The sequence below is a fragment of the Heterocephalus glaber genome, unplaced genomic scaffold, assembly GCF_053883595.1.
Source record: "Heterocephalus glaber isolate CG9 unplaced genomic scaffold, H.glaber_assembly_v1.0 deba00001606, whole genome shotgun sequence".
In the NCBI taxonomy this organism is placed as follows: domain Eukaryota; kingdom Metazoa; phylum Chordata; class Mammalia; order Rodentia; family Bathyergidae; genus Heterocephalus; species Heterocephalus glaber.
The window spans coordinates 17,463,928-17,487,254 of record NW_028258377.1 but is presented as its reverse complement, the minus strand read 5'-3'; the positions used below and the strand labels follow the sequence as shown (position 1 = coordinate 17,487,254).

At 50.4% G+C, this 23,327-nt stretch overlaps 1 protein-coding gene across 4 annotated transcripts in view; it reads right to left on the bottom strand.

Moving 5' to 3' along the window:
- Positions 1 to 23,327, bottom strand: part of Stk10 (serine/threonine kinase 10) — a 137,146-nt gene that overhangs the window by 38,987 nt on the left and 74,832 nt on the right. For 3 of the 4 annotated variants that reach the window (XM_087194835.1, XM_004836381.3, XM_004836382.3), the window contains exons 6-12: positions 22,772 to 22,966; positions 22,289 to 22,370; positions 15,015 to 15,152; positions 12,629 to 13,171; positions 10,444 to 10,574; positions 5,522 to 5,645; positions 4,856 to 5,035 (exon numbers count right to left, since the gene is read on the bottom strand). In XM_087194835.1, coding sequence (XP_087050961.1) covers positions 4,856 to 5,035; positions 5,522 to 5,645; positions 10,444 to 10,574; positions 12,629 to 13,171; positions 15,015 to 15,152; positions 22,289 to 22,370; positions 22,772 to 22,966 — 1,393 coding nt within the window. Of the gene's footprint in view, positions 1 to 4,855; positions 5,036 to 5,521; positions 5,646 to 10,443; positions 10,575 to 12,628; positions 13,172 to 15,014; positions 15,153 to 22,288; positions 22,371 to 22,771; positions 22,967 to 23,137; positions 23,271 to 23,327 lie in introns of those variants that run through there. The other variant, XM_087194836.1, reaches the window with a different exon arrangement.

Sequence of the window (23,327 nt, the reverse complement as noted above, 5' to 3'; positions counted from 1 at the left end):
CCCAAGAATGCAAAGCTAGTTCAATATTTGAAAATCGAACAACATAATTCATAGTATCAGCAGACTGAAGAAGAAAAATCATATATGTCAACTGATGCGAAAACCATTTAGGGCCAGGGATTTAGCTCAGTGATTTCACCGCCTGCTGCGCAAGCACAAGGACCCGAGTTCGATCCCCGGTACCAAAAAAAAAGAAAACCATTTAACAAAATTCAACATCTTTTCATGATAAAATTTTCAGCAAAGTAGGAACAGAAACTTCTTTAGGTAGGGGGCATCTATAAAAAAGCTTATACAAACTGATGAAATACTCAATGATTTCACCTTAAAGACTGGGAGGGGGCCGAGGATGTAGCTCAGTGGCTCCATGCCTGCCGCACAAGCCCAAGGTCCTGAGTTCAATCCCTGGTGTCCCTCCCAAAAATAAAAAAAGAGTGGGAGCAAAGCAAGGATATCTACTCTACTATTTTTATTTAACATCCTACTGAAAGCCCTGGCCAGCACAATAAAGAAATACAAAATGGTAAGTGTATAAACCAAAAAGGAAGAAATACCCTGTTTGTCTTCAAGCTTTCTATATAGAAAAAACAGTGAGCCTCACCCATATCTCACGCCTGTAAAATTAACTCAAAATGAGTTTATACATCTACATGTAGAACCTAAAATTGTAAACCTCTAAAAGACATTTCACCTTGGATTAGGCAAAGATTTCTTAGATATAACACAAAAGCATGATCCCTGAAAAAAAAAAGATAGCCAGTTGTTGGATTTTACTAAAATTAAGTACTTCTATATGCAAGACACTATTAGACTTGCAAGACAAGTTATAGACTGAGAATACTGGCAAGAGAGTCCCTGCCTGCGAATCAATGTCCTAGATAAAAGTCCCCCAGCAAAAATCTCAAAAATCTTATTTGTCCAACCGCTGCTTCTGTATCAAAGGGCTGCCTTGGTTCTGGCATCTAACCTTAATTTAGCAGCTCTCTGTGGCATTCTGACAGTGCCATCTGGGGCAACAGGCCACCAGAAGCCTCATGGCTTAGCACTGTGCATTTACAAGCTTGGTCACTCTGTTCTCCAGGACAGAGGATTAGAAGCAGCAGCTGAGGAAAGGATTGAGAGTTTTCTGTTAATGTCACTGAAAACACTAAAAAAATGTTACTCTGGCAGTGCAGGGAGGAAGCAAAAGCAGTGTCATGTGGGGCCACTTAGCAAAGGGGCACAAAGGCTCACACGTGTCAGCAAGCCCTGGGGACAGTCTGTCCCAGCACTGCTCTCCAGCTGACATCTGGAAAGGGAGCCAGGGGAAGGGGAACTCGTTCTACTCAATGTCAGATAACCTGCATTCCTGGCCATCGACACATTCAGCTTGTTAGTTTCCCATTTTTTTCAACACGACAAACAAGCTAGCTCTTAACTAAAACTTCCACAGGCAGACAATTCTTCAGTGCTATGGAGCTCGGAAGTATTTAACAAACACAGTCATGCATTGCTTAACAACAGGTACACATTCTGAGAAACATCCCACTAGGTGTTTCATCATTATGAGAACTACAGATTGAAAATACTCGGGAAAAACCACCCTGAGCATGTAGGCAGTTTTTTCTTGTCATGATTCCCTAAACAATACAGTAGTATAACAACTATTTTCATAGCATTTACATTGTGTTGATGCTTAGAAGTAATCCACAGATGACTTAAAGTATACAGGAGGATGTACAAGGGTTACATGCAAACACTACTACTCCATTTTATACACAGAACTGAGCCTCCTTGAATTCTGGTACCCGTGGAAGGTCCTGGAACCAATTCCCCAGAGAATACTGAGGAGTAACTGCATGTTTAACAAATTAAGTCATGAAAGCCCAACAATTAGCTCTGAGAGCAAGAGTAAATGCAAGCTTACATTTTGCTTGGCTCCGCCATGAATTAAAACAAGCAGCTCTGTTAAATAAATGATTCACAGAGTCCAAGCAAGCTGGCTGCACAGAAGAGTAACAGGGACATGATCTTACTAAAGGGCAAGAGCCACATCCCTCTCAAAAAGCCAAAAAATGCAAAGAAGTCAAGCCTTCTGTCATGAAAACTTTTTAAAGAAAAACACCATTGGGAGGGTGTTAAAAACTGAATCTGGGGCTGGGGTGAATCTCAGTGGTAGAGCATTTATTGCCTGGCATGCATGAGGCAAATCTCTGAGTGTGATCTCCAGCACCACAAAAACGAAGCAAAACTTGAGTTGGAGCAGGAACTCAAGTAACAGATTCCACACACTGCCTGAGTTCAGGACTTACTGGAATCCGCTAAGGAGAGAGGCCATCTTTGTTAAGGGCAGGCTCTGCTCAAGGAAGGGTAGCTGAGAGGCTTCCGCTGACCCTACCCTGCTCTGAGGCACCTTCTCTTTCTAACTCTTACAATTTCTTCTACATAGACACAAAAAAATGTGTGAATGTAATGAGGTAGAGACAAGGAGGGGACTGGCATTTATTCCGGGGCAGGTACTGGGTCCAGGCGCAAAACCTCTGTGTGAGGAATGGATGCTCACAACAATTAATCAAATAGCAGACTCTGTTCTGTTCATGGCCCTCTACCCTACATGGTGTGGCCTCTGTATAACCGTCCAGCTTCATCTCCTGCCACTTTCCTTTTCATTTCTTAAGCTCTTGTAACACTGACCACTCTTCAGTTCCTTCAAATACTCCACTCCAAGTTCTCCCCTGTACTACAGGGCCTTTGCACATGCCACCTCCCCTTCCTGAAATGTTCTGGTCTCAGCTTAAGTATGTCACCACTGAACTCCATTCCCAGCACCTCCATTTTTATTTTATTTTATTTATTTATTTTTTTGCACCAGGGATTGAACTCAGGTCCTTGCGCCTGCAGGGCAGGTGGCAGGACCACTGAGCTAAATCCCCAGCCCCAGCACCTCCTTTATTAAAAATTTCATTTTGAAAGGCCTCCCCACACCACTCTAGTTAACAAGTCAGTTTACGTTCACAGCATGTTGACAACTGTTTCATTTATTTGATGGTGTGACTCACTTTCTGACTCTCCCACAGATTCCTGGTTCCTTGAGGTAGGCACCCTGTCTGTTTTGTTCACTGCAGCATCCGGGTACTCAGCACAGTGCCATATACTCAGTACATATGTTACTGATTAACTCCTTTGACAGAGGGCAGCTGGGAGTCGGGGCAATGGCTTGTCCTAGGTCAGAATGCTAGAGAGGCCTGAGAGCCAACACTGGAAACCAGGCCTGATTCCCAATTCTGTGCTCTCTGTGTAGGGGCTGGGCCCGTGCTTAGGGTCAGCTCCTCTCCTCCACCCCCATGTGCCCCACCCCACTTGCCCACCTCTCTGCAGGAAGGCAGGGATCAGAGTGAAGGAGGTGCAAAAAATTGAAGGGGACATCAAAAAACAGCCACCAAGATAAATAACATTAAAACACATCATGGGGGCCCGGGATTTAGCTCAGTGGTGCTGCACCTGCCTCGCAAGTGCAAGGTCCTGAGTTCGATACAAAAAAACCCCCAAAACATATCAAAATTCATACAAAAAATTCATGAACAAAATGCCTATGCTGTGTATCAAGACAGAATCCAGCTTTGCACTTAGAGGATCCAGTCTCAGAGTTCATCCTAATCCTAGCCCTCTCAAATCCTATCTTTATCCTAACTGCTGATATCCTGTTCATGAATTTATTTGCATTCATTGCATAAGAGTTTATTTTTCTTAAGCTGGTGATTTATTCCAGGGACTTGTGTATTCTAGAAAAGCATTTTACCGCTAAACTAGATCCCCACCTCTTTGTTTCATTTTCCGATAGGGTCTCAGTAGTTGTCCTCGAACTTGTGCTCAGTCTCCCGGGTAGCTTGGCTTACAGGTATGTACCACCATGCCCAACTTACTTTGTTTTTTTATCTTGATTACCAAGTTCTGTATTTTTGGTAGAGTTTTGTGTGTGTGTGGTGTTGGGGATCAGACCCAGGGCCTTGCTCCACAAAGCTGCACCCCAACCCTGACTGCTGAGTTTTTTGGTCCCTTAAATGTTACGCCTGAGCCAAGTCTCAGGCCAGCCCTGGCTTGGCTCAGTTGGTCAGTGGTCAGTGACCCTGGCTCCCAAAGGAATCCACCTGATCCCTGAGGGCAGCACCAACTGTCACACAGGTAACATGCTCTAGGGCCCCCAGTGTAGTGGCCCAGCAATGAAGGCTGGTCACCCACTGCTCTTAGCTGGACACTGGGTTATCTGTCATGGGGGCTTCCACCTTCTTCGTGAGAGGCTAAGAGGGATGTCCCAGGCCCCCAGCCCCTCCCTGGAGGGAGGTGTGGGCTGTTCCTTGATACCCAGAGGTGCTGCTGTGGGGCAAGCTGAGAGATGCCTCTGGACCACCCACCTCCCTGCCACCTCCCCCTTGCTCCGGTACTGGGGATCGGACTCAGGACCTTATGCTTGCCAGGCAGGCACGGTGACACAACTATATTCCCAGCCCCCTCATCTCTCCCTTCTCACCAGGGGAGGAGGCGGCGGAGAAGCAGGAGAGGCCAGAGCACAGAGGACACGGCGCAGGCCCTTCCTGCACCTGCTTCTCCTGGTAACAGCATCTCCAATGTGGGAGCACCACTACTGCTCCCTTCTTCCTTGCCCTCTTAGCACAGAGCCAGCAGGGAGGAAAGCAGAGCCCCAGAGATGGAGAAGGGCTCCTCACGGTGCGGTGGAGCACACACATCCAGACAGGCTGCCTCCTCGTTCCTGAGCCCCGTGTTTCGAGGAGACACCGGACTGAGCTTTCCTTCCATCCCTTGCAACTGATGGGGGCCTTAACACTCCTAGAAGCCCCTGCCCAGCCAGCACAGTCACCTCTTTCTTCATCAGTCTGAGCTGCTCTTGGAACTTGGCGTAGTCCCGCTCTTGCTCCAGGCGGATCCGCTTGGCCTCTTCCCGGCGCCGCACGGCATGGTCTTGCTCCATCTTCTCTACCTGCTGCTTCTGCTGCCGCTCCAGGTTCTCCAGCTCTGTGTCAAAGAATTTCTTCTTGGCCTGGAAGGAGCAAACATTAGGAGAAATTCAGCAAAGCCACTTTCCACTTGGGATGATGGAGAGAGATCAGAGCTTGTGCTAAGACCTGGGACATCAATCACTTCTGTGAGTCTGAATTTCCTCAACTGCACAAAGGCGACCGGACCATTGACCTTGACGGTTGGCATGATTTCCTCCTAGAAATACTCCTCTGTTTTCTCTTTTTTTTTTGGTACCAGGGATCGAACTCAGGACCTTGTGCTTGCGAGGCAGGCGCCAGATCCACTAAGCTAAATTCCAAGCCCTGAAATGCTCCTCTGTGACTCAGCAGGTCACTGTGACCTTCATGCTGTGCTTTCAAGTTCCTGCCTGATGAGATGGGGAGACCCCAGGAAACCAGCAATAGTTGTGGGTCACTCTCCATGGCCTTGATCCTCCCCCTCTGCAACTGCCACTAAAAGAAAAGAGGCAGAAGCCCTCCAAGGTCCCACTGTTTCCCACACTCACATTGATTTCTTGTTCAAAACGTTTGTGCATCTGTTCCACCTGCAGCTCATGTTTATTGCTCAGCTGGGTCTGATTTCGATGCTCTTCTTTCTGGAGCAGCCGAAGCTCTCTAAGTTCCTGGCGCCTGAAGGATGAAAGGATGCATAGAGTTCATAGGGAGACCATTCCCCTGGGATCACGGTATCCACAGCGTGGGACAGTGAGGATCGAATCATGAAACAACTACAGAAATCTTAGGCAGAGGCACGACTGGAACTCGAGCTTCATTAGACATTCATTGACAAACACAACATGAACAACCTCAGTATATACAGGGTGCTTATGGATCAGGAAGAAAAGGAGGAATACTCTCCCAAAAAAGCAGCACCAAACATGAACAGACATGAAAGAAAAAACAAAAAGAAAATTTAAAATTATCCATATGGGTAGAAAATGTAAATTAAAATGAAATGACATTTACATGGGCTCAACAGGCGGGAGTAAGAAGGGAAATTGATACTTTCATATACCACTGATAGATATAAATCGGTACAGTTCTGAAGGACAATGTGGCAGTAAGTTTATGCTTTCTGACTTAGTAGTTCCACTTCTGAATTAAGAATGTGTGTCATGGGCCGGGGATTTAGCTCAGTGGTTTCAATGCCTGCTATGCAAGCGCAAGGACTCGAGTTCGATCCCCAGTACCAAAAACAACCAAAACAAAACAAAAAAAGAATGTGTGTCATAATGTTATTTAGATAAACTGGTCCCTCCACTCCTCTGGGGATTAGTTCTAGGCCATTCCCCAGAGACTAAAAGCCACAGACACTCAAGTCCCTTACACAAAATGGTGTAGTACTGCCTGGAACCCATACAATCTTCCTGTATACCTTAAGTCATCTGTAGATGATTTATAATACCTAATAACGATCCAAATACTACATAAACCACTGCCAGTAGGCAATAATGACAAGAAAAAGGTTTGTACATGTTCAGTACAGGTGGTGTTCCCCCTAATATTTTCAATCAGTGATTGGATGAATCCACAGACGTGGAACCCAAGGCTACAGGGTGTGTGGGGGGAAAGGGCTGACTATAGCACTAAGTTATAAACAAATGTCTAACAATATAGGTATAATTAAATAAAATATACCTAGACACTTTTTTTTTTTGGTACCAGGGATCGAACTCAGGACCTTGCGCTTGCAAGGCAGGTGCCGGAACCACTGAGCTAAATCCCCGGCCCAGTAAAATATATCTATACAATGAAATTATATATAAACATGAAAACATCAAGTTTTAGAAAACATGTACTTACAGGGGAAAACATCTGTGAAAAATAAAAAGCTCATTAGACAAGACATAGAAAGATCTCTAAGTGGGCAGGGGATTTAGCTCAGTGGTTCCGGTGCCTGCCTTGCAAGCGCAAGGACCAGAGTTCGATCCCCGGTACCAAAAAAAAAAAGATCTCTAAGTGAAAACAGTAAGACGTTGAAGAGTGGTATGGTGGTCCCTGTCTGCACCACAGTTACCCAGGGGCCCGAGGCAAGAGGGTTCCAAGTTTGAGCCCAGCCTAGGTAAGGGCTCAAGGGGACCCTTCCTCAAAATAAAATATGTTTTAAAAAGGGGTAGTGATGTAGCTCAGTGTGAAAACCTTGGGTTCAATCTCTAGCGCTGTAAAAAACCAAAAACTAAACAAATAAAAAAACAAAGGAAGGGGAACTGCACAACTGGGTACCTGACAGAAAAGATTTTTTCACTTTCTAAACAAGTTTTTGAATCATGACATTTAAAAAATACAACAAATATCTGACCTAAGCCACGATATTGCAACACAGATGCTTTTTATTGTGTGTGTGTGTGTGTGTGTGTGCGCGTGTGTGTTTACTCAGAGAAAAGACCACCAAGTAGACCCACAGATGTTAATTAATCACGCTTCTTTCTGGGGAGGTCCAGCAAACACTGAAATGCATCATTTATGTAATAAAATAATAAAATGCTGCAGGAAAACCTTGGGTAGCCTGACTGTGAGCTCTGGGCTCCCTGGTGGCCTCTTGGAATTGGGGCACACGAGACCTGTACCCTATTACAGTCCAGCTTCCATAGCCTGCATGTGGTGGTTCTGCATGTGACTTGGCCCTGCTCTGAGGCGCTGAACAGCTCCCAGGACCCGCACCCAGCAGCCGGGTGAGGAGAGGCTGGCAGTGCAGTGTGGCTGAGCACATTCTCTGGGGCCAGAGGGACCTTGTTTGAATCTCAGCTCTGTTGACTTTCCAGCAAAAGCCCTGTGAGTCTGGGCAGGCCGCAGGTCCCTAGCCTGTAAAATGAGGCAAATAGTCTCTAAATCTTGGGGTTTTGGTGTGTTAAATGAGATGCTGCATGGACAGGGCCTGCACGGCACATGACAAACAGCTCGTATGTGGCAAGTGCTCCAGCAATAATGAAGTGGAAGATGCAATGGCTTCCTGTGTGTTTGGGAAATGCCAGGGAGGCTTTCCACAGTCACGTAAGGAATTCTTTCTGAGCATGTATTTTTCTGCAAACCAAGAAGGTCAGGGTGATTTTCCAGAGTTAAAGAAATGAGAATCCTGACTCAAGGAAACAAAGGTTCAAACACAGGATGACAGAGAGAAGGTGGCAGCTGATTCTCACAGTGGCCTGACGCCAGAGGAAGGAAGAAACAGGAGGCCCTCAACATTCAGTATACAGCTCCTAATCCGACAGAAATGCTGAGGCCCAGGTGTGCCCCAGGCCTGCATCACAGGGGACCAATCGGGGCCATCCATGCTGCTGCAGCCTCCCCTTCCACACCTGAGTGGCACACACAAGCTCTTTTCAGAAGAGTGAGAGTCCACTACCAGGCCAGAGCACGCTGCTTCTGTGTGGAGTGTGGCCACCTGGGAACTTTAATCCAAGGGACAGGAACTGTGTCGGAAACCCAGCCTAGGAGGTCTGAAACTTGAAGAGTCCAGGGCTGTCATCTACCAAGAGGCCCCAGCCTCTCCAGCTCATACAGATATGAACATTAATGTGTGTGTGTCTGTGTTTGTGGGTGTGCGTGTGAACTCACACATGTGCACAGACATGCCACTAACAGTCTCATCCTCCTGGCTCCAAGATGGGAGAAGCACACCCACCCCGCTAAGATCCCAAACTCCTTCTATTGGACTCTAGAACGTTTATGCTTTTAAAACATATAAATGTATCGGGCTGGGGATTTAGCTCAGTGGTTCTGCCCCCTGCCTCGCAAGTGCAAGGTCCCAAGTTTGATCCCCGGTACCAAAACAAAACAAAACATATGAATGTGTCTGATGAGCTAGACATTTTCTTCAAACCAGTAATGAATGAATTTAGCCTGCAAAGTCTGATCTCAAGGGAGCTCCATGCTTCTGAGGTTCTCTAACTGCTCACTCCAGCAGCCCTCGGCAGCCATGTGGTCCAGTGGAAACCTGCAGGAATTCTCAGACTCACAGACCTACGTGCCCTCTCAACGCCACCCCTTTCCACCTGGGAGACCCAAGGCACGTGACTCACTTGCCAATAAGTTTCCCCATTTACACAATGTGCAAACAGGGTCTCCCTGTAGCGGGCTCTTAGGAGCACTGAGTAACTGAAAACTTCCAAGTAGTTTCTGGCCAATAGCTTTGCCTCCCACCTCGTCCCTCAGTCCAACCCTCATCAGCCACACTAGTTTGCCTCCAGAGTACCTATTGTATCTGACCCCTGCCTCCCACCATCATCGTAGCTTGAGCCCAGAACCTGACTGTCCTGCATGGGGTGGCCCCATCTCCCTGCTCGACTCTTGTCACCTCTACAGCAGCCCAAGCAACCTTCCAAAGGGATGTGAGAGCTGGTCACTCCCTAGCCATTTCCCTCCTGCTACAGCTGGAACAATGTATCTTCCACCCTGGCTCACAGGCCTATGTGACTAGGGTCTTGCCAACCCAAAGGCCGTAGAGCCTCTCCCTCTGCCCTGATGTTCCACACTCCAGCCCTGTCCTCTCAGATCCTGAAACAGCTGAGGAGTCACCCCTTCAGGGCCTCAGCCGTTACAGCTCCCCAGCTCTGCACGTAGCTGGCTTGTCTCACCCCTTGACCTCAGCTCAGGGGGTTCTCTGGGAGCAGCCCCTCCCCAACCAGGTGCTTCCTATTGTATCACCCATTACTTCATGTACTGTGTCACAGGTTAAGACTTATTTTGTGTCTTGTGTGTTAGCCTATTAGATGTAAGTTCTACAAGGGCAACAGCCTCACTTATATGGGTTACTACCCTATCCCCACCTGGTGGGTGGGTAGACAGATGATGGGTAGATGTGTGGAGGGGTAAGTAGATGGATGGATGTTTAAATGGACAGATGAACAGACAGATAATAAGTGGTTGAAGAGTTGCATGGATGAATGGACAGATGAAAAATGAGTGATTGGATGGACAGATGGGTGGATGGGTGTAAACATGGGTAAGTGGATGGAAGCATGGATAGTAAGTGGATGAATAAATGGACAGATGGATGGATGTATGCCTGGGTGGGTAATTGTGTGGACAGATGGATAGGTAGATATATGATTAGTTAGGTGGGTGGGTAGATGGATGGGTGGATGGATGAATACATAAGTGGAACAGATGAGTGGTTGGGTTAATGGGTTATGGCTGCATGAAGAGATAAGTAGGTGGGTAGACAGAATGGATGAACAGATGGATGGATGGTTGGATGGATGGGTGGATGGGTAGATGGGTGGATGGACAGACAGACGGATGGATAGGTAGGTGGGTGGTTGGCTGGATGGAGAAACGTAGGATCTTAAGCAAAACCAGTTTCCTCTGTCTCCGTTATTTGCCCATTTCATACTACAGACCAACAGCTCTCTCACCCAAAGGACCACTGCCCAACCTCTTTCACTGCACCCCTATCCTTCCCCACCATCAGTGTCCTTCCCAGGCTTGCCTGAGGAATCTCATCTCCTCGTCCTTCTTCTCATCTTCACTGATGATCTTGGAGGTGGTGATGCTCACCTCTACACCATCCACCACAAATTTGCGGGTCCGCTTCAGGGTTTTGTTGTGCAGCCTGGAGTCCTGACCAAGGAAAACATGAGGCAAAGCTCAGCATCTCAGCCAAGAATCCAAGGCCAACACAACCCACAGCCCTCCTGGCCCTATAGCCATGGTTCAAGCAGAACATGGCTATCCACAGTCCTTCTCATCCCAAGCTTCGAGACCCGGGGAACTAAGTGCCAGGGCCCTTCCTGCCCCTGATCTCAGCCTTCAGGTACTGCACTCAGTCCCCCTTCAGCTTGCTGCCAGCCCTCTCTAAAGCACAGGGTGTGATATAAGAAAGAGCTGAGTCTTAATCTTCAGTGCACCACTAGCTGGCTCTGCAGCCCTGGGCAAGTCTCTGCCTAAGGCTCAGCTTCCTCCACTGTCCAAGGAGATAAAAGCAGTCTTCACCTCCCAGGGAGGTTACAAAATGTGGTAAGCGCCTATGCAGGGGCACACAGGGCAAGGCCCAGATCACAGTAAAGTTCAATATTTGCTATTCGGTTTTGGCAGACCACAGCCCCTTGTCTGCAATGCCAAAATCCAAAGGAGCCCTGAAAAACCAAAGGTTGTTTTTGTAGTGGAGTTGGCAGCCTACATGACCTGGCCTGAACTCTGTGGGCAGCCACACCTGTAGGGAACTGCTGCAGGATTACTCCTTTATCTTTTACTGTGAATAACTACGCATTTCACACGCACTTGCTTAGGGTGCTGCCCCGACACCAGGCGGTGTCACACTGGTATGGCACAAGGCACTGTACCTTTGGAAGAGCACAGTATAGTTCTGGTTTGGATGAGGACTGGGGCCTGCACTGGCTTCCTCCTGACCTCTCTCCTGCCCTTGCCTCTGCCCTCTCTGCTGAGTTCTGATGCCCTTCCTGGGGCAGCTGAGCCCAGCCTTTGCAACACAGTCCACCCAGGGGTCTGCCAGCCACTGTGAGCTGAGTAAGTGGTTCTCACGTCCTAGCTGAGCTCCCTCCTGCTGAGTGCGGACCTGGAGGCGGGTCTTCCTCCCTTCCGGCCCGGCCCCTCAGTCCTGTGCACTTCTCCGGCACACTTAGCCTGGTGCTCTGGATGGCAGAGGCAGAGGACCAGCCGCCCAGGGGTGGCAAACCTACAGCACAAGTGCTGCAGCAGGCACACAGAACCCTCTCTGTGGGCATGTAAGCCAAGCCACCCCAGCAGCCAAGCATCAGATAACAGTTGGTTTTTTCTAAATTAAAACCTCAGCATTCAGGTTTGAACTGCAATGCTGGCACTTTGCGATAAGTAAGTGGATTTGGGGTTCAGTTTGGGTACTCAGTCTCTAATAGGTTCGCCGTCACTGAGCCTGCCCAACCCTGATCTCTCAGAAGTGGTCAGCACACACTGGAGGACTTAAGACATGTCAGGACACCAGTGGGAAATAAGGGGAGCAGGAGGGAGGGCACAGAAAGGAGGTAAGTCAAAGCCAAAACCCACATGTGAAAAGTACTCCTGGTCACAGGCTCCTGGCTAGGCCAGAGGCACTGCCGCAGCCTGGGGACCCTTCCCAGGACAGCCTGTGTTCCCCAATTCACAGCAGCCAGCCAAGAATGCTCTCAATACCTTGAGGAGAGGCGGGGGAGGCCCTGCTCTGGGTGGGTAAGCCTTTTTTTAATCTTTTAAGTATCTTTTTAGGGTAAGGAAGGACAAGACTTCTGTTCTAAGGAACACAATGCTTCTACATAAAAGCTGCTGTCCACAGTTGGATGACTACAGTTTATCACAACCTACTCTATATTTTATAAAGAACAAGAAGAGTTCAAAGGTTTTTTTCTTTTTTTGGTACCAGGGATCGAACTCTGTACTTTGCACTTGCAAGGCAGGTGGTGGAACCACTGAGCTAAAATCCTTGGCCCTCGAAGGTTTCAAACACAAAGAAATGACCAGAAGATGGACACACTTACTATCCAGATTGCTCAGTGCACACTGAATAGATGTACTGAATCCCTACAGTGCAGCCCACCGAGGTGCACAGAAGGCAGCCAATAAATGATTTCAAGCCAACCCCGAGTGGCAGCATGTCCTGAAACACTCGGGCTCTGAGCTGGTGGCGCAGTAGGTGGCATTACCTTGAGGGACAGCGACCCTGACTCTCTGTTCAGGGACAGGTCAGCAGACAGGGAGGAGCCATAGTCCATGCTCTCGGAGGTGGACAGGCTGCCAGAGTCTGAGGCCCTCTTGGAAGGCCCTGGCACAGCCTGGGTGGGGAGCTCCAGGCTGCCATTGACCAGTTTCTCGCTGCCCAAGGTCTCCAGGGCGCTGCTGTTGGGCCGGCTCTGGCTTGTCTTTTGGGACCTGGCTGCAGGACTGAGGGCCTCGGCCTGGTCAGTGACTTGTTTCTCCTCAGTGACCTGAATTCTGGCATCCATTGACACTGGCCGGGACTTCCGAAGGGGAACAGGCATGGCTAGGCCGTTCTCACTTGCAGGGGCTCCATCTTGGGGGCCGGTGGATTGGAGGGATCTGTCCCCAGAGAGCTGGCTGCAGGTCCCATTCACACTGTCCTGAGGCTGGCTGGGTAGTAGCGGTGTAGAAGGTTCCTGCGGAAGTTTGTTGGCATTGAGGCTCAGCTGATTTGCCTCAGAAGAGTCCTGAGTGTGGCTCCCAACAGCCTGGAAAAAAAAAAAAAAAAGAGGCCCTGCTGCTGTCTGCTGTCTGTCCAATGTGACAGTCAGAGACACAGTGGGGCTGAAAGTCAGAAAGTCCCAGTGATGGGGCAGTGCCTGGGTGTGGAGGTAGGGGTGGGACAGTAAAGGGAGAAACACTCTAAGCCACAGTCTCCACCACCCCCTACTGCCTCACTGATAACATACTATACTATAATATTCAACAACATACAATCTTGTATGTGAGACTACTATTTAGTTGGAGGATAGCAATCTCCAGACCATCTCTAATCTTAGCTTAAATTAATAGCTGCTATTCCTTCTAGGAGCAGAGGCAACAGACCTGCTGGAAGGGCCCAGTGGCTACTCTGCTCTTCCATGTGTGACAATGTGGGAAAATGTACCCTCCCTGCCCCCCTGTGGCGAGACTCTCTCATTTCTCAAATACTGAAAAGTAAGTGAAATAAATGTCCAGCTTGATGAACAAATTGAGTGCCACATAGCCACTTTCCAGGTAAGGGGGGCATCTTGCTGTGTCCCCCACCCCACCCGTCTTAGTGGCAATCTTCCCCCTCCCTTAGCACAGCCCCTGTCTTCACTATGCTCCCTAAGTGTCTGCCTGTGCAGTCAGTCTGCCAGTTATCAACTGGGTTTCAATGGAATCATATTAAACATTCTTTTGAGTCATGCCAGCCTCTGTTTTTGACTGTCCACAGAGTGAGTAGCAGAAAAAACTCCAATCTACTTTCTATTCAACACCCAGGGCAATAGTTCGAAAATTTAGATCTGTCATATTCACATTAATACCCGGCCCCTGTCTTAAGGCTTCCATGGTTCCCACTGTCCTCAGGACGAAGATCAGCTTCCTGCCTGTGGAGAACAAGGCTGGGCATGACTATGTCTTCCCTCCCACCCCTTCAGCAGCAGCGTCACCAGTATGGCTCCCCTTTTAGAGCCAGATCTGCTGCAGTTCCCCTACTCCTTGGCCACATCTGCTCATCTAGCTAGGAATCTCACAGCCCAGACCTCAGCTTTCGCACTGGAAGGTGGAGGCATGGGGCTCCACGGCTTGCAGGATCCCACTCACCTCCTCACAAATTTTCTTCATCCCTGGGGCGGGGAGGGTCCACATCGGCCTCAGGCTCCCTCCCAGGACCAAATTAAATATGAGAAAGCTACATCATCCCCAGCAAGCAGATGTGGGCCACCAGTGCCGATGGGCAAGTCCAGCCCTGCTTCCCTAGGTACACAGAAAATCTAGACAGCCAGTGCCCTGGAAGGAGCTTCCCTAAAAAGCATGACCAGGAGCTAGAACAGGCTCCAGCCCAGACATGTCGGGCTTGGCTCAAATGATTTTTATCAATTGAAATTTGCTATTTCTAATTAAATTCAGCAAGTGCTGGAGCTGCAAATGGCTTACAAACACCCTGAGTCACCGGTCTCCCGACACTTGGAGCAGCCAGATGGGGTCTGGGTGGCTGCAGCCCCTTGGCTGGTCGCCTCTGACCATATGCTGCCGCACCTGTTTATCCCAAAGTGTGCAACACACATCCACGTGAGCCACATGAGAGAAAAGTCTGCGAACCAATGGCTCAGATACTGACTTTTATAAATGGGAAGGTTTCATGTGAGAATCTAGATTCCTAGGCTCCCCTGAAATGTTCAGGATCCGGCCAACATCCCTGCGGCCTCAGCCTGCCCTGTGCGTCCTCTTACATAACTGGCAGCATGGGCATCTAAGCCTTTGAACTGGGCAGGGTGCAGAGTGGAATCTGCTCCAGTCTCGGCCTCCACAAGCCATTACCTGCTGGGTCCCGGCCCTCCTGACCTCTGTACTTTCTGCACTTACAGAGGTGGCTTCCACAGTGTCTTCCTCTTCTGCCTCTTCCCTGCCGTCTTCAATCTCCTCCTCCATCACCTCAGCCTTGGCCTCGGCCACCAGCTCCCGCAGGGCCTTGTTACTGGTGACACTGCTGACAAAGGGGTGCTGAGGAGGCAGACACATCTGTGTTAGAACAGCAGCTGGGGGAGCTGGGGAAGAGAAGGCCAGACGTAGCCCCACACAACACATATGAACACAAACTCGAAGAGGGGAACCCAGAGGCATTTCAGCAGTCTTGTGTGTGGTGGAAAGAAGGCAAAACCTAGCTCTTCTGCTCACCAGCTGTGTGACCCTGAGCATGTCACTTAATCCCTCCGACCCTGAAGTGCAGACAGTGCCAATGGCACGTGGAGGTCACAAAGATGAAATGAGAAAATGCACACGACAGCTCCGAGGTCAAAGCGGGAGCTCAAGCAATGCACACTTATTTTCCTTTTAAAAGGTTTTGATGTAGTTTTACAGATATGCCACATACATATCTTATTTTATTGAGTTATAATTGACATGCAGTAAAGCTCATAAATTGTTAAGATTGATAACTTTTCATATTTATCCAACACTCAGGTAAAGATATAGGACATTTCAGCCAGGCCTGGTGGTGCACACCTGTAATCCCAGTACTGAGGGAGGCTGAAGCAGGAAGACTGCAAGTCTGAGCCCAGCCTGGATACTTAGCAAGGCCTTGTCTCAAAATAACAAACAGGGTTGGAGATGTAGCTCAGTGCAAAAGGTTCCATCCCTGGTACTGCCAAAAAAAGATACAGAGAATTTCCATCATGCTAGAAAGTTCCCTGGCCTCAGCTTGCATACACCCACTCCCTGGCTGTTGATCTCCAGAGAGGAGTTCTGCCTGCCCTTCACTTCCTGTGCACAGGGTCATAGCACACAAAAGTCTTTAGTATTAGCTTTCTTGCTTAACCTCACTGTCTTAGTTTTCTCATTGCTCAGACAAAATACCCAACATCCAAAGTTAAGGAGGAAAGGTTTATTTAGTTCACAGTTTGTAGAGGTTTCAGTCCATAATCGGCTGGCTCCAAGGCAGAGGGGCATCGCAGAGCAGAGAGTTCGTGGTGGGCAGCAGGTAGCAAAGCAAGCAAGGGATGACCACAGCTTTCTATCCCTTACATCTTTATCCAGGCTATTAAGGCAGGTAGCACACCTGCAATCCTAGTGCCCTTGATCCTAGCATAGCACCATGAATCATCCCAGCATCACATACTCTAGATCCAGCCACCTCTGAAAAACCCCCACCTCTGACTGCATGAGGCTTTGGGGGACATCTAGACACAAGCCATTAACAGTCATGCTTGAGGGACTCACCCACATTATCAGAAGCTTTGGTAAACTCTTGCATGCATGCGTGTGTATGTGTGGCACGCAATGCAATGCTGGCAACTGAACCCAGGCTGTTGTGCGCACTAAGAAGGAAATCACATGCTCTACCACTGAGCTCCATCCCCAGCCCAGTAGTTCCTTTCTTATACTGCATGAATATGTTACAGTCAGTTTATTCATTTTGCTGCTGGTGGACTCATAGGTCATTTCCTGTTTCTGGTGACCCTAGGTGAAGCTGCTGTGAACAGCAGTGTATATGATGTCACTTTCGAGTGGACACATGTGCTTGGTTTTAACAAAAGAAACACAAAATCTTGAGGCAGAGTGGTGTACGTTCCATTCTAAACATTCGCAGAAACAGCAGTTTTAAAAAGTGAATGCAAAGGTGTGAGGGATGTTAAATCCGCACAGGCACCCCAGGTGGGTAGAAGCCCATCTTCAGGCACCTTAGCCTAGCACCAGAGTGTGGTCGGGGCATGGGATTCCTTCATCTACCCCTCACCCAGGGCCACTGGGAAAGGAATGTCAGGGCGAGAAATGAGGGAGTCTCAAAGTTGGAATTTGCTCATTTGAAATTTCATAAGGAGGCTCTGGTGAAATTTACAGCTTTACTATCAGAAATTTTATCAGCAGAACTATGTCAACAAGATTGCTGGGGAAGTTTGCATGATTAAAGGATAAATTTCTCTCGCTTTAAAAACATATTGGGAACCGGTATGTTCACCATAAATCATTCTTATCTGTTTGTTCATTTAAAACTGTGCGGGCTGAGAATGTGCTCCGTGGGAGAGTCCTTGCGCACGCACAGGGCCCTGGGTTCCATTCCTAGCACCACAAATGTAAAAAAAAAAAAAAAAAGCAAAAGTTCGTTTGCAAAAGGCTACCAAGCGGGGCCAGGGATTTAGCTCAGTGGTTCTGTCGCCTGCTTTGGTGAGTACAAGGTCCTGAGTTCGATCCCCAGTACTGAAAAAAAAAAAAAAGGCTACCAACCAATACCCTCTTCAACTTGCTCATCTGAGAGCTGTAAATGTCACTGCTTCTAAAGAGCTCATTGTTCACCTTTTCTTAACCCAGTCTAGTGTTCTCTAGTTCATCCAAACTAGTGAAGATGTGATGAGTTTATTTTCTTGCTCTCTCACTTTCTCATTCATTCCACAGCCACATACTGAGGCCAGAAATGTGAAATGTGCCAGCTGCTGAGATAAGCCCGTGATGGAATGGGCGACGGAAGGCATGGAACCATACGATCAACAAAACCATGGTGGAGGTCAGGTAAACCTGTGCTGGCTCCAGGTACCTCCCTAAGGAGGTCATAGAAAGCTCAGACCTGAGGGATGTGCAGGGACAGAGCAGGGAGTGGCCTAACACAGAGAGTTCCAGGCAGCAAAAGCAGCATGTGCAAAGGCCCTGAGGTAGGACTGGGTTCCGTGTGCTGGGAGGCCAGGGTTGGGGAGCAGCCAGGATAGGAAGAGGGAGGGTGGGTGGTCCATGCAGGGCCCCTGTGTCCCGGTGAGGACCTGAGACTTTATTATCAGAAGCTGCCATTGTCTATTAAAGATGTCACACTGGCTGTTGTGTGGTTTCAAGAGGTCTTGAATGGGTGTTGGTAAGGGTTTACTAATCACAGGTGGCAGAGCCAGTCCACCTAGGGACAAATCCAGCTTCCATTAGTACCGTGGGCAAGTCATGAAACCTCTCTGAGCCTCAGTTTGCTCATCAGTACAGTAAGAATAGGGGTATGGCTATTCTAAGTATCAGAAGAAGTGCTCAAAATAGGGCAGTGACCACATTATCACCACTGTCGTGGTCACCATCACCAGCAGCACAGCAGCAGCACACTGTCACTGTCACCATCATCACCACTCCCACCATCCACCAGTGACGGTCACCACCCTCATCCCGGCACCTCCAGCAGCAGAAGCAGCAGCACAATCCAGGAAGCCCCTTTCGGCCACTCTTCTATCCACAGGGCACAGCTTTTGGGGGTGAGGCTGAGACCCAAGATGCCAGCGGTTCCTGAGCTCCATGCTGCGTGACTGCACACATGGGACTCTGAGCAAGGCACTAAGGGACGCTTCGCTGCAGCAGCTGAAGCAGACTTGGCAGAAATAAACAACAAAGCGCAGGCTTCGGGAAATACCAAGTTTGCACCAGGGCCCTCCACAGCCTGACCAAGTTAGTGGCCGCTTGCCATGGCCAGGAGCCTCACTTTCTGCAGGCAGAACCATGGGCTCCCTGTCCACCTTGAATGCCATGGTCCTTGGGAGGCAGTGGGACAGTGGGAGAAATGGCCATGGATGGGGCCAGCAAGCAGGGTGCTCCTGAGACACACAGCACTGATGGCCAGGGCTCCACACTGCACTGGCTCCACTGCCCCCAGAAGTCCTCAGGGAAGCCTCTCCCTCCAGCCCCCATGGCAGCAAGGCCCCTTCAGAGACAGTGCCTGGGCAGTGCCACGAGGGAAGGAGGGAGCCTTTCCAAATGACCAGCTGGGCTGGCCCACCAACCATCCCTCAGGAAGAGGGGCAGCTGCTCAGGGCCATCACCACTGGAAGCCCCAAGGTGCCAATATGGGGATGGCACCACATGGCGCGGAGCCAGGCGCTCTCCTGCCAACTAAACACACACCCTTTCTTAAAGAATCGGAGCCTATTTTCAATTTTCCCTGAGCGCTTAAAAATCACCAGCCAGGGGCCTTAATACTCCAAGACTGGCTTCAGAAAAATGTTTCATGGTGCTCTCAGGGTTTCAGGTGCCAGCACCTTTCCTTCAGTCCTCTCTCCCGCCCAATGCTTTTCCCTCCCGCTCTTTTCTCTACCGTTCCTTCTTTCTCTTCTTTATTCCTTTGGAGAGGTGGCTTACCAGAGTCGGTAACACACAGACTTTGGAACCAAACCACCAGGATGAGAATCCTAGCTCTGTCTTTAGGGGAGGTCTCCCGGGAAGAGCTTTCCAGGCAGAGCAGACAGCCAGTGCAAAGGCCCTGTGGCAGGAGCGTGCCTGGTGTGCTGGAAGAACAAGATAGCCAGGGTGGCTGGAGCGAGTGAGGGTGAGATGGGGAGAGGTCAGTAGGATGGACAGGTCACAGCCTCACAGGTCACAGAGGCTCTGCACTTGACTCTGAGTGGGACAGGAGCCACTCAGGAGCATGGATAGGGAAGGACATGACCTGAGTTATGTTCCCAAGCTTTCCTCTGCCTAAACTAAGGACGGATGGAGAGACAGGAGAGGGACCAAGAGGAAGCCACCCTGAAGTGACACATGACGGCAGCTCAGACAGCAACGGTCATGGAGGAGGCGGGGCGCAGGCACATTTCAGCCGCACCCCTAAGGCCAAGGCAGCAGCATTCCTGCCCAAATGGACATGGAGCAGGAGGGAGAGGGCAAGGACCCCTGCAGGGTCTGGGGCCTGAGCTGGCAGAGGTGTGAAGCTGCTGCAGACAGCGGGACAGCTGTGGGTGCTGTGCGGCCATTGCCAGTCCAAGACACCGACTGGACCCGAGGGGAGACAGGGAGAAACGCCCGCTCCAGAGCCTGGAAGAGGGAGCAGCCGGGCTGAGGGAGGAGGACACGGGCAGGGTGAGTGGCGACAGGGGAGACGCAGGCAGACAGCCACCTCCGTCAGCTGGGGCAAGAGGAGCAGAGGAGGGGACCGAGTGCACACGGGGCCTGCAGGTCCACGGAGAGGAAGGACGGACGCCGATTGCGCTGATGCTGCTCAGAGCTTGGGGGACGAGCACCCGGGCTTGAGCTGATTACAGTGTCCAGCGACACCGAAATCAGCAGTGACCTTGACCAGGACAGTTGTGAGATGGGTGAGTTTCACAACATTCAACAAGCACCTCCGAGCAACTACTGTGTGACAGCAGTGCCGCTAAAAACGTTACATACAGAATCACACTCGCCAGCACCATTCCGTGAAGCCAGTGCTGTCCACATCTCAGATCCAGGGTGGGCCTGTCTGATTTCAGTGCCTGGTCACTAAGGACTGCAGGATACTGGTCCACAGAGCAACTGTGGGAGTAAATGAGTGAACCAGAAACCCCTGGGGGCATGAGTCACTCAGGCTATGGCACGTGGAGACAGACGAGGCAGGGGGCCAAAGCTGGGGCACGGATCGCTGGGGAGTGGGTGCTGGGCAGCGGAGATCGTACCCACCTTGGCACTCAAAGCCAGTGACCTTGGGCAAGTCACCTCCTGCTCTCTCATCCCTCCAGGGTAAATGTTCCCACCCACCCTAACTCGGAAACAGCAAGGCACACAGAAAAAGCTAGAGGCAGCACAAGCTCTGAAGGTGTCTCATTGTTCTGGAGAGATCTCTGCTCTCTCCTGCAACTGTCTGCCATCTGCTAAGAGTCCCCTGGCAGGACATTTTTCCAACTATGGAGTGGAAATTCCTGGCTCAGGCTGAGACTCCGGGGCTGCTGAGTGGGCTGAGGACAGCTGGCCTCTTCCCTGCAGAATGTCCTGCATGCCGGATGCATCGGGCAGGAGGAGCCAGCTTGCAGGAAACATTTGGCCCCAAGTGGCTTGGAGCTTTGGCATCTGACAGTGACAGCAGTCTCCACCCCCAGCAAGCACCACAATACCCAGAAAATGAGGCTGTCTGGAACTCCAGATATTTGCTTTTAAGCAGATTGGAGAAACTCAAAAGGAACAATTGGGACCTTCTAACAAACAGGCCCCATTTTGCATCCTGAATCCTTTTCATTTTTAAACAGTAAGTTCACTATTTTGAACCTTCCTTGAGCACTATGCTTAACAGTTAAGCCAAGTGCCCGACAGTATCTTCTCATTTAACCCTTACAACCACTCTGTGATGGGCCATTGCTATTAATCCCCACTTCAGAGCAGGAACCAAGGCACAGAGAGGTCAAGTCACCACAACAAAATTTCACAGCCAGTAAGAGACAGAACCTGGATTTGAACCCAGGACTTTCCAACCCCAGTTCATATGTTATGGTTTGGGTCTGGATGTCCCCCCCATAGCCTCATTCGATCAGAGGTAGCTGAATCTGGAATGTGTGATGCTGGGATTAAGGCCATGTGATTACTAAACCACTACACGTGAATGAGTGCTTTGCCATCACCCTACTCCTGGTAGTCCGGATGGGGTAAGAGAGGCACAGAAAGACACGGCAAAGCTCTCTCCCTTGTTGCCTTTGCTGCCTTGTGCCAGCCATGTTTCTCCTCTTCGATACCTGTTTGCCATCCCTGCCTTGGAGCCAGCCAACTATGGGCTGAAACCTCTAGGAACTGAAGCCGAACACATCATACTTATAATCACTAAGATGCCCACAGCCAGAAGGATGCATTATAAGCCCAATGTCAAGCAACCTCAGGCCCAGTGCCCGGCACACAGTGGGTAGCTGGGTGGACTTAGGAAAAGAATTTCATCCAGGTCACCAGAGCACGCCGGGCAGTAGAGGGGCAGCCCCTCTGTATCATCTAGGCCCGCTTCCCCTCTGTCTTCCACCAGTGGCGGTGGCATGAGGACAGTGACGGACAGATGGGGGGCTGGGGGGCAGCGGGGTGGCAGTGTGACCACTGGTGCTTACCCCAGAAGCTGCAGCACTGGCCCAGGGAAAGGCAGCTCACAGCTGTATTTGAAAGACTCAAGGGCACACTAGGGCTGTGTGGCCAGCTACCATGACGCTCAGGTCCCCAGGTTCCAAATAAAGTCAGACGTTGTCTCCCCTTCTGCACGAGCCCAAGTCCTGTGAAGCCCTCATGACCCTGTGTGCATGTCCCCCCAGGACCCCGACCACAGGACTGACTGAGCCGGCAGGCCGGTGTGTGAGCCAGGTGAGGAAGGCAGCCAGCCCCCAGGTACTGACTTGCCGTCCGCCTCCAGAGGACAAGCGGGAGGAGGGCGCAGGCAGCCCCCAGAAGAGGGGTGCACTCACCTCCAGCAGCTGCGCAGCATTGGGCCGGGTCTCCGGGTTCTTATCCAGGGCTACCTTCAGGAAGTCTCTGAACTCCGCCGACCTGCGAGCACGGGTGTCGGCAGTGGGCTCAGGGTGAGAGAGGCCCCCACGGCGGACTCTGATGAATCACCCCTCCAAGGACAAAGAGTGCCTTCATGGGCTAAAACGGAGGAGGTGCCAGGGCCCACACAATGCCCTCTCATCCTGGAAATCACTGTTGGATGGCTGACGGAAATCCCAGAAGAGCAGGGACTGCCAGGGCCATCTAGTGAAGACAGCAGCACTGGGTGGAATTTGAACCCAAGCCTCCTTTCCCCAACTCAGGGGGCTGCTAGGGCTTGGCTTGGGCTCCCAGGCCCATAGCACGGAGAGAAGAGCGGGGAGCTCAAAAAGGCTCAGAGCCCGATACTGCATCCCTCGGCACAGACCCCCCAGCCCGGGGCAGGTCCCCTGGCTCCTCACCACTTGGAGGGTGCGAGCAGCGTGGGAGGGTCTGACTTGGCGATCTTGAGCAGCACCCGCATGGGGTTGAGCTCATGGTGCGGGGGCTCAATCTGTGCCATCTCAATCAGCGTGATGCCCAGGGACCAGATGTCGGCTTTGTAGTCGTATGGTGTGTCCTTCATGGTCTCGCAGAGCACCACCTCAGGGGCCATCCTGAACCAAGCAAGGGACAACAGAGGGCTAAGCACCTGGCCGCCACAGGCGCTTCTCAAAGATGCAGGGTCAAGGACCACCACGAGGCCGTGTCAGGGGTCGGCAGCACGCCCCACCCGGGGTTTGGATTACTTGACATCCCACTGTCTTCCTTAGACCTTCTTTCTTCACCTTTACTGAGGCGCCGCCAGGCCCGCTGCAGTTCCCAAGGCCTACCACCAGGTGGCGGCAGCGGTCCAGAACACAGAGTCCTGGGGAAGGGTGGGTCGGGGGCAGAGGGAAAGGTGCAGCAGGAGGTGGGGGGACTACAACAGCACAGAGAGAAAGGGATGGGAGAGAAAAGGAGAAAGAGGAATAAAAA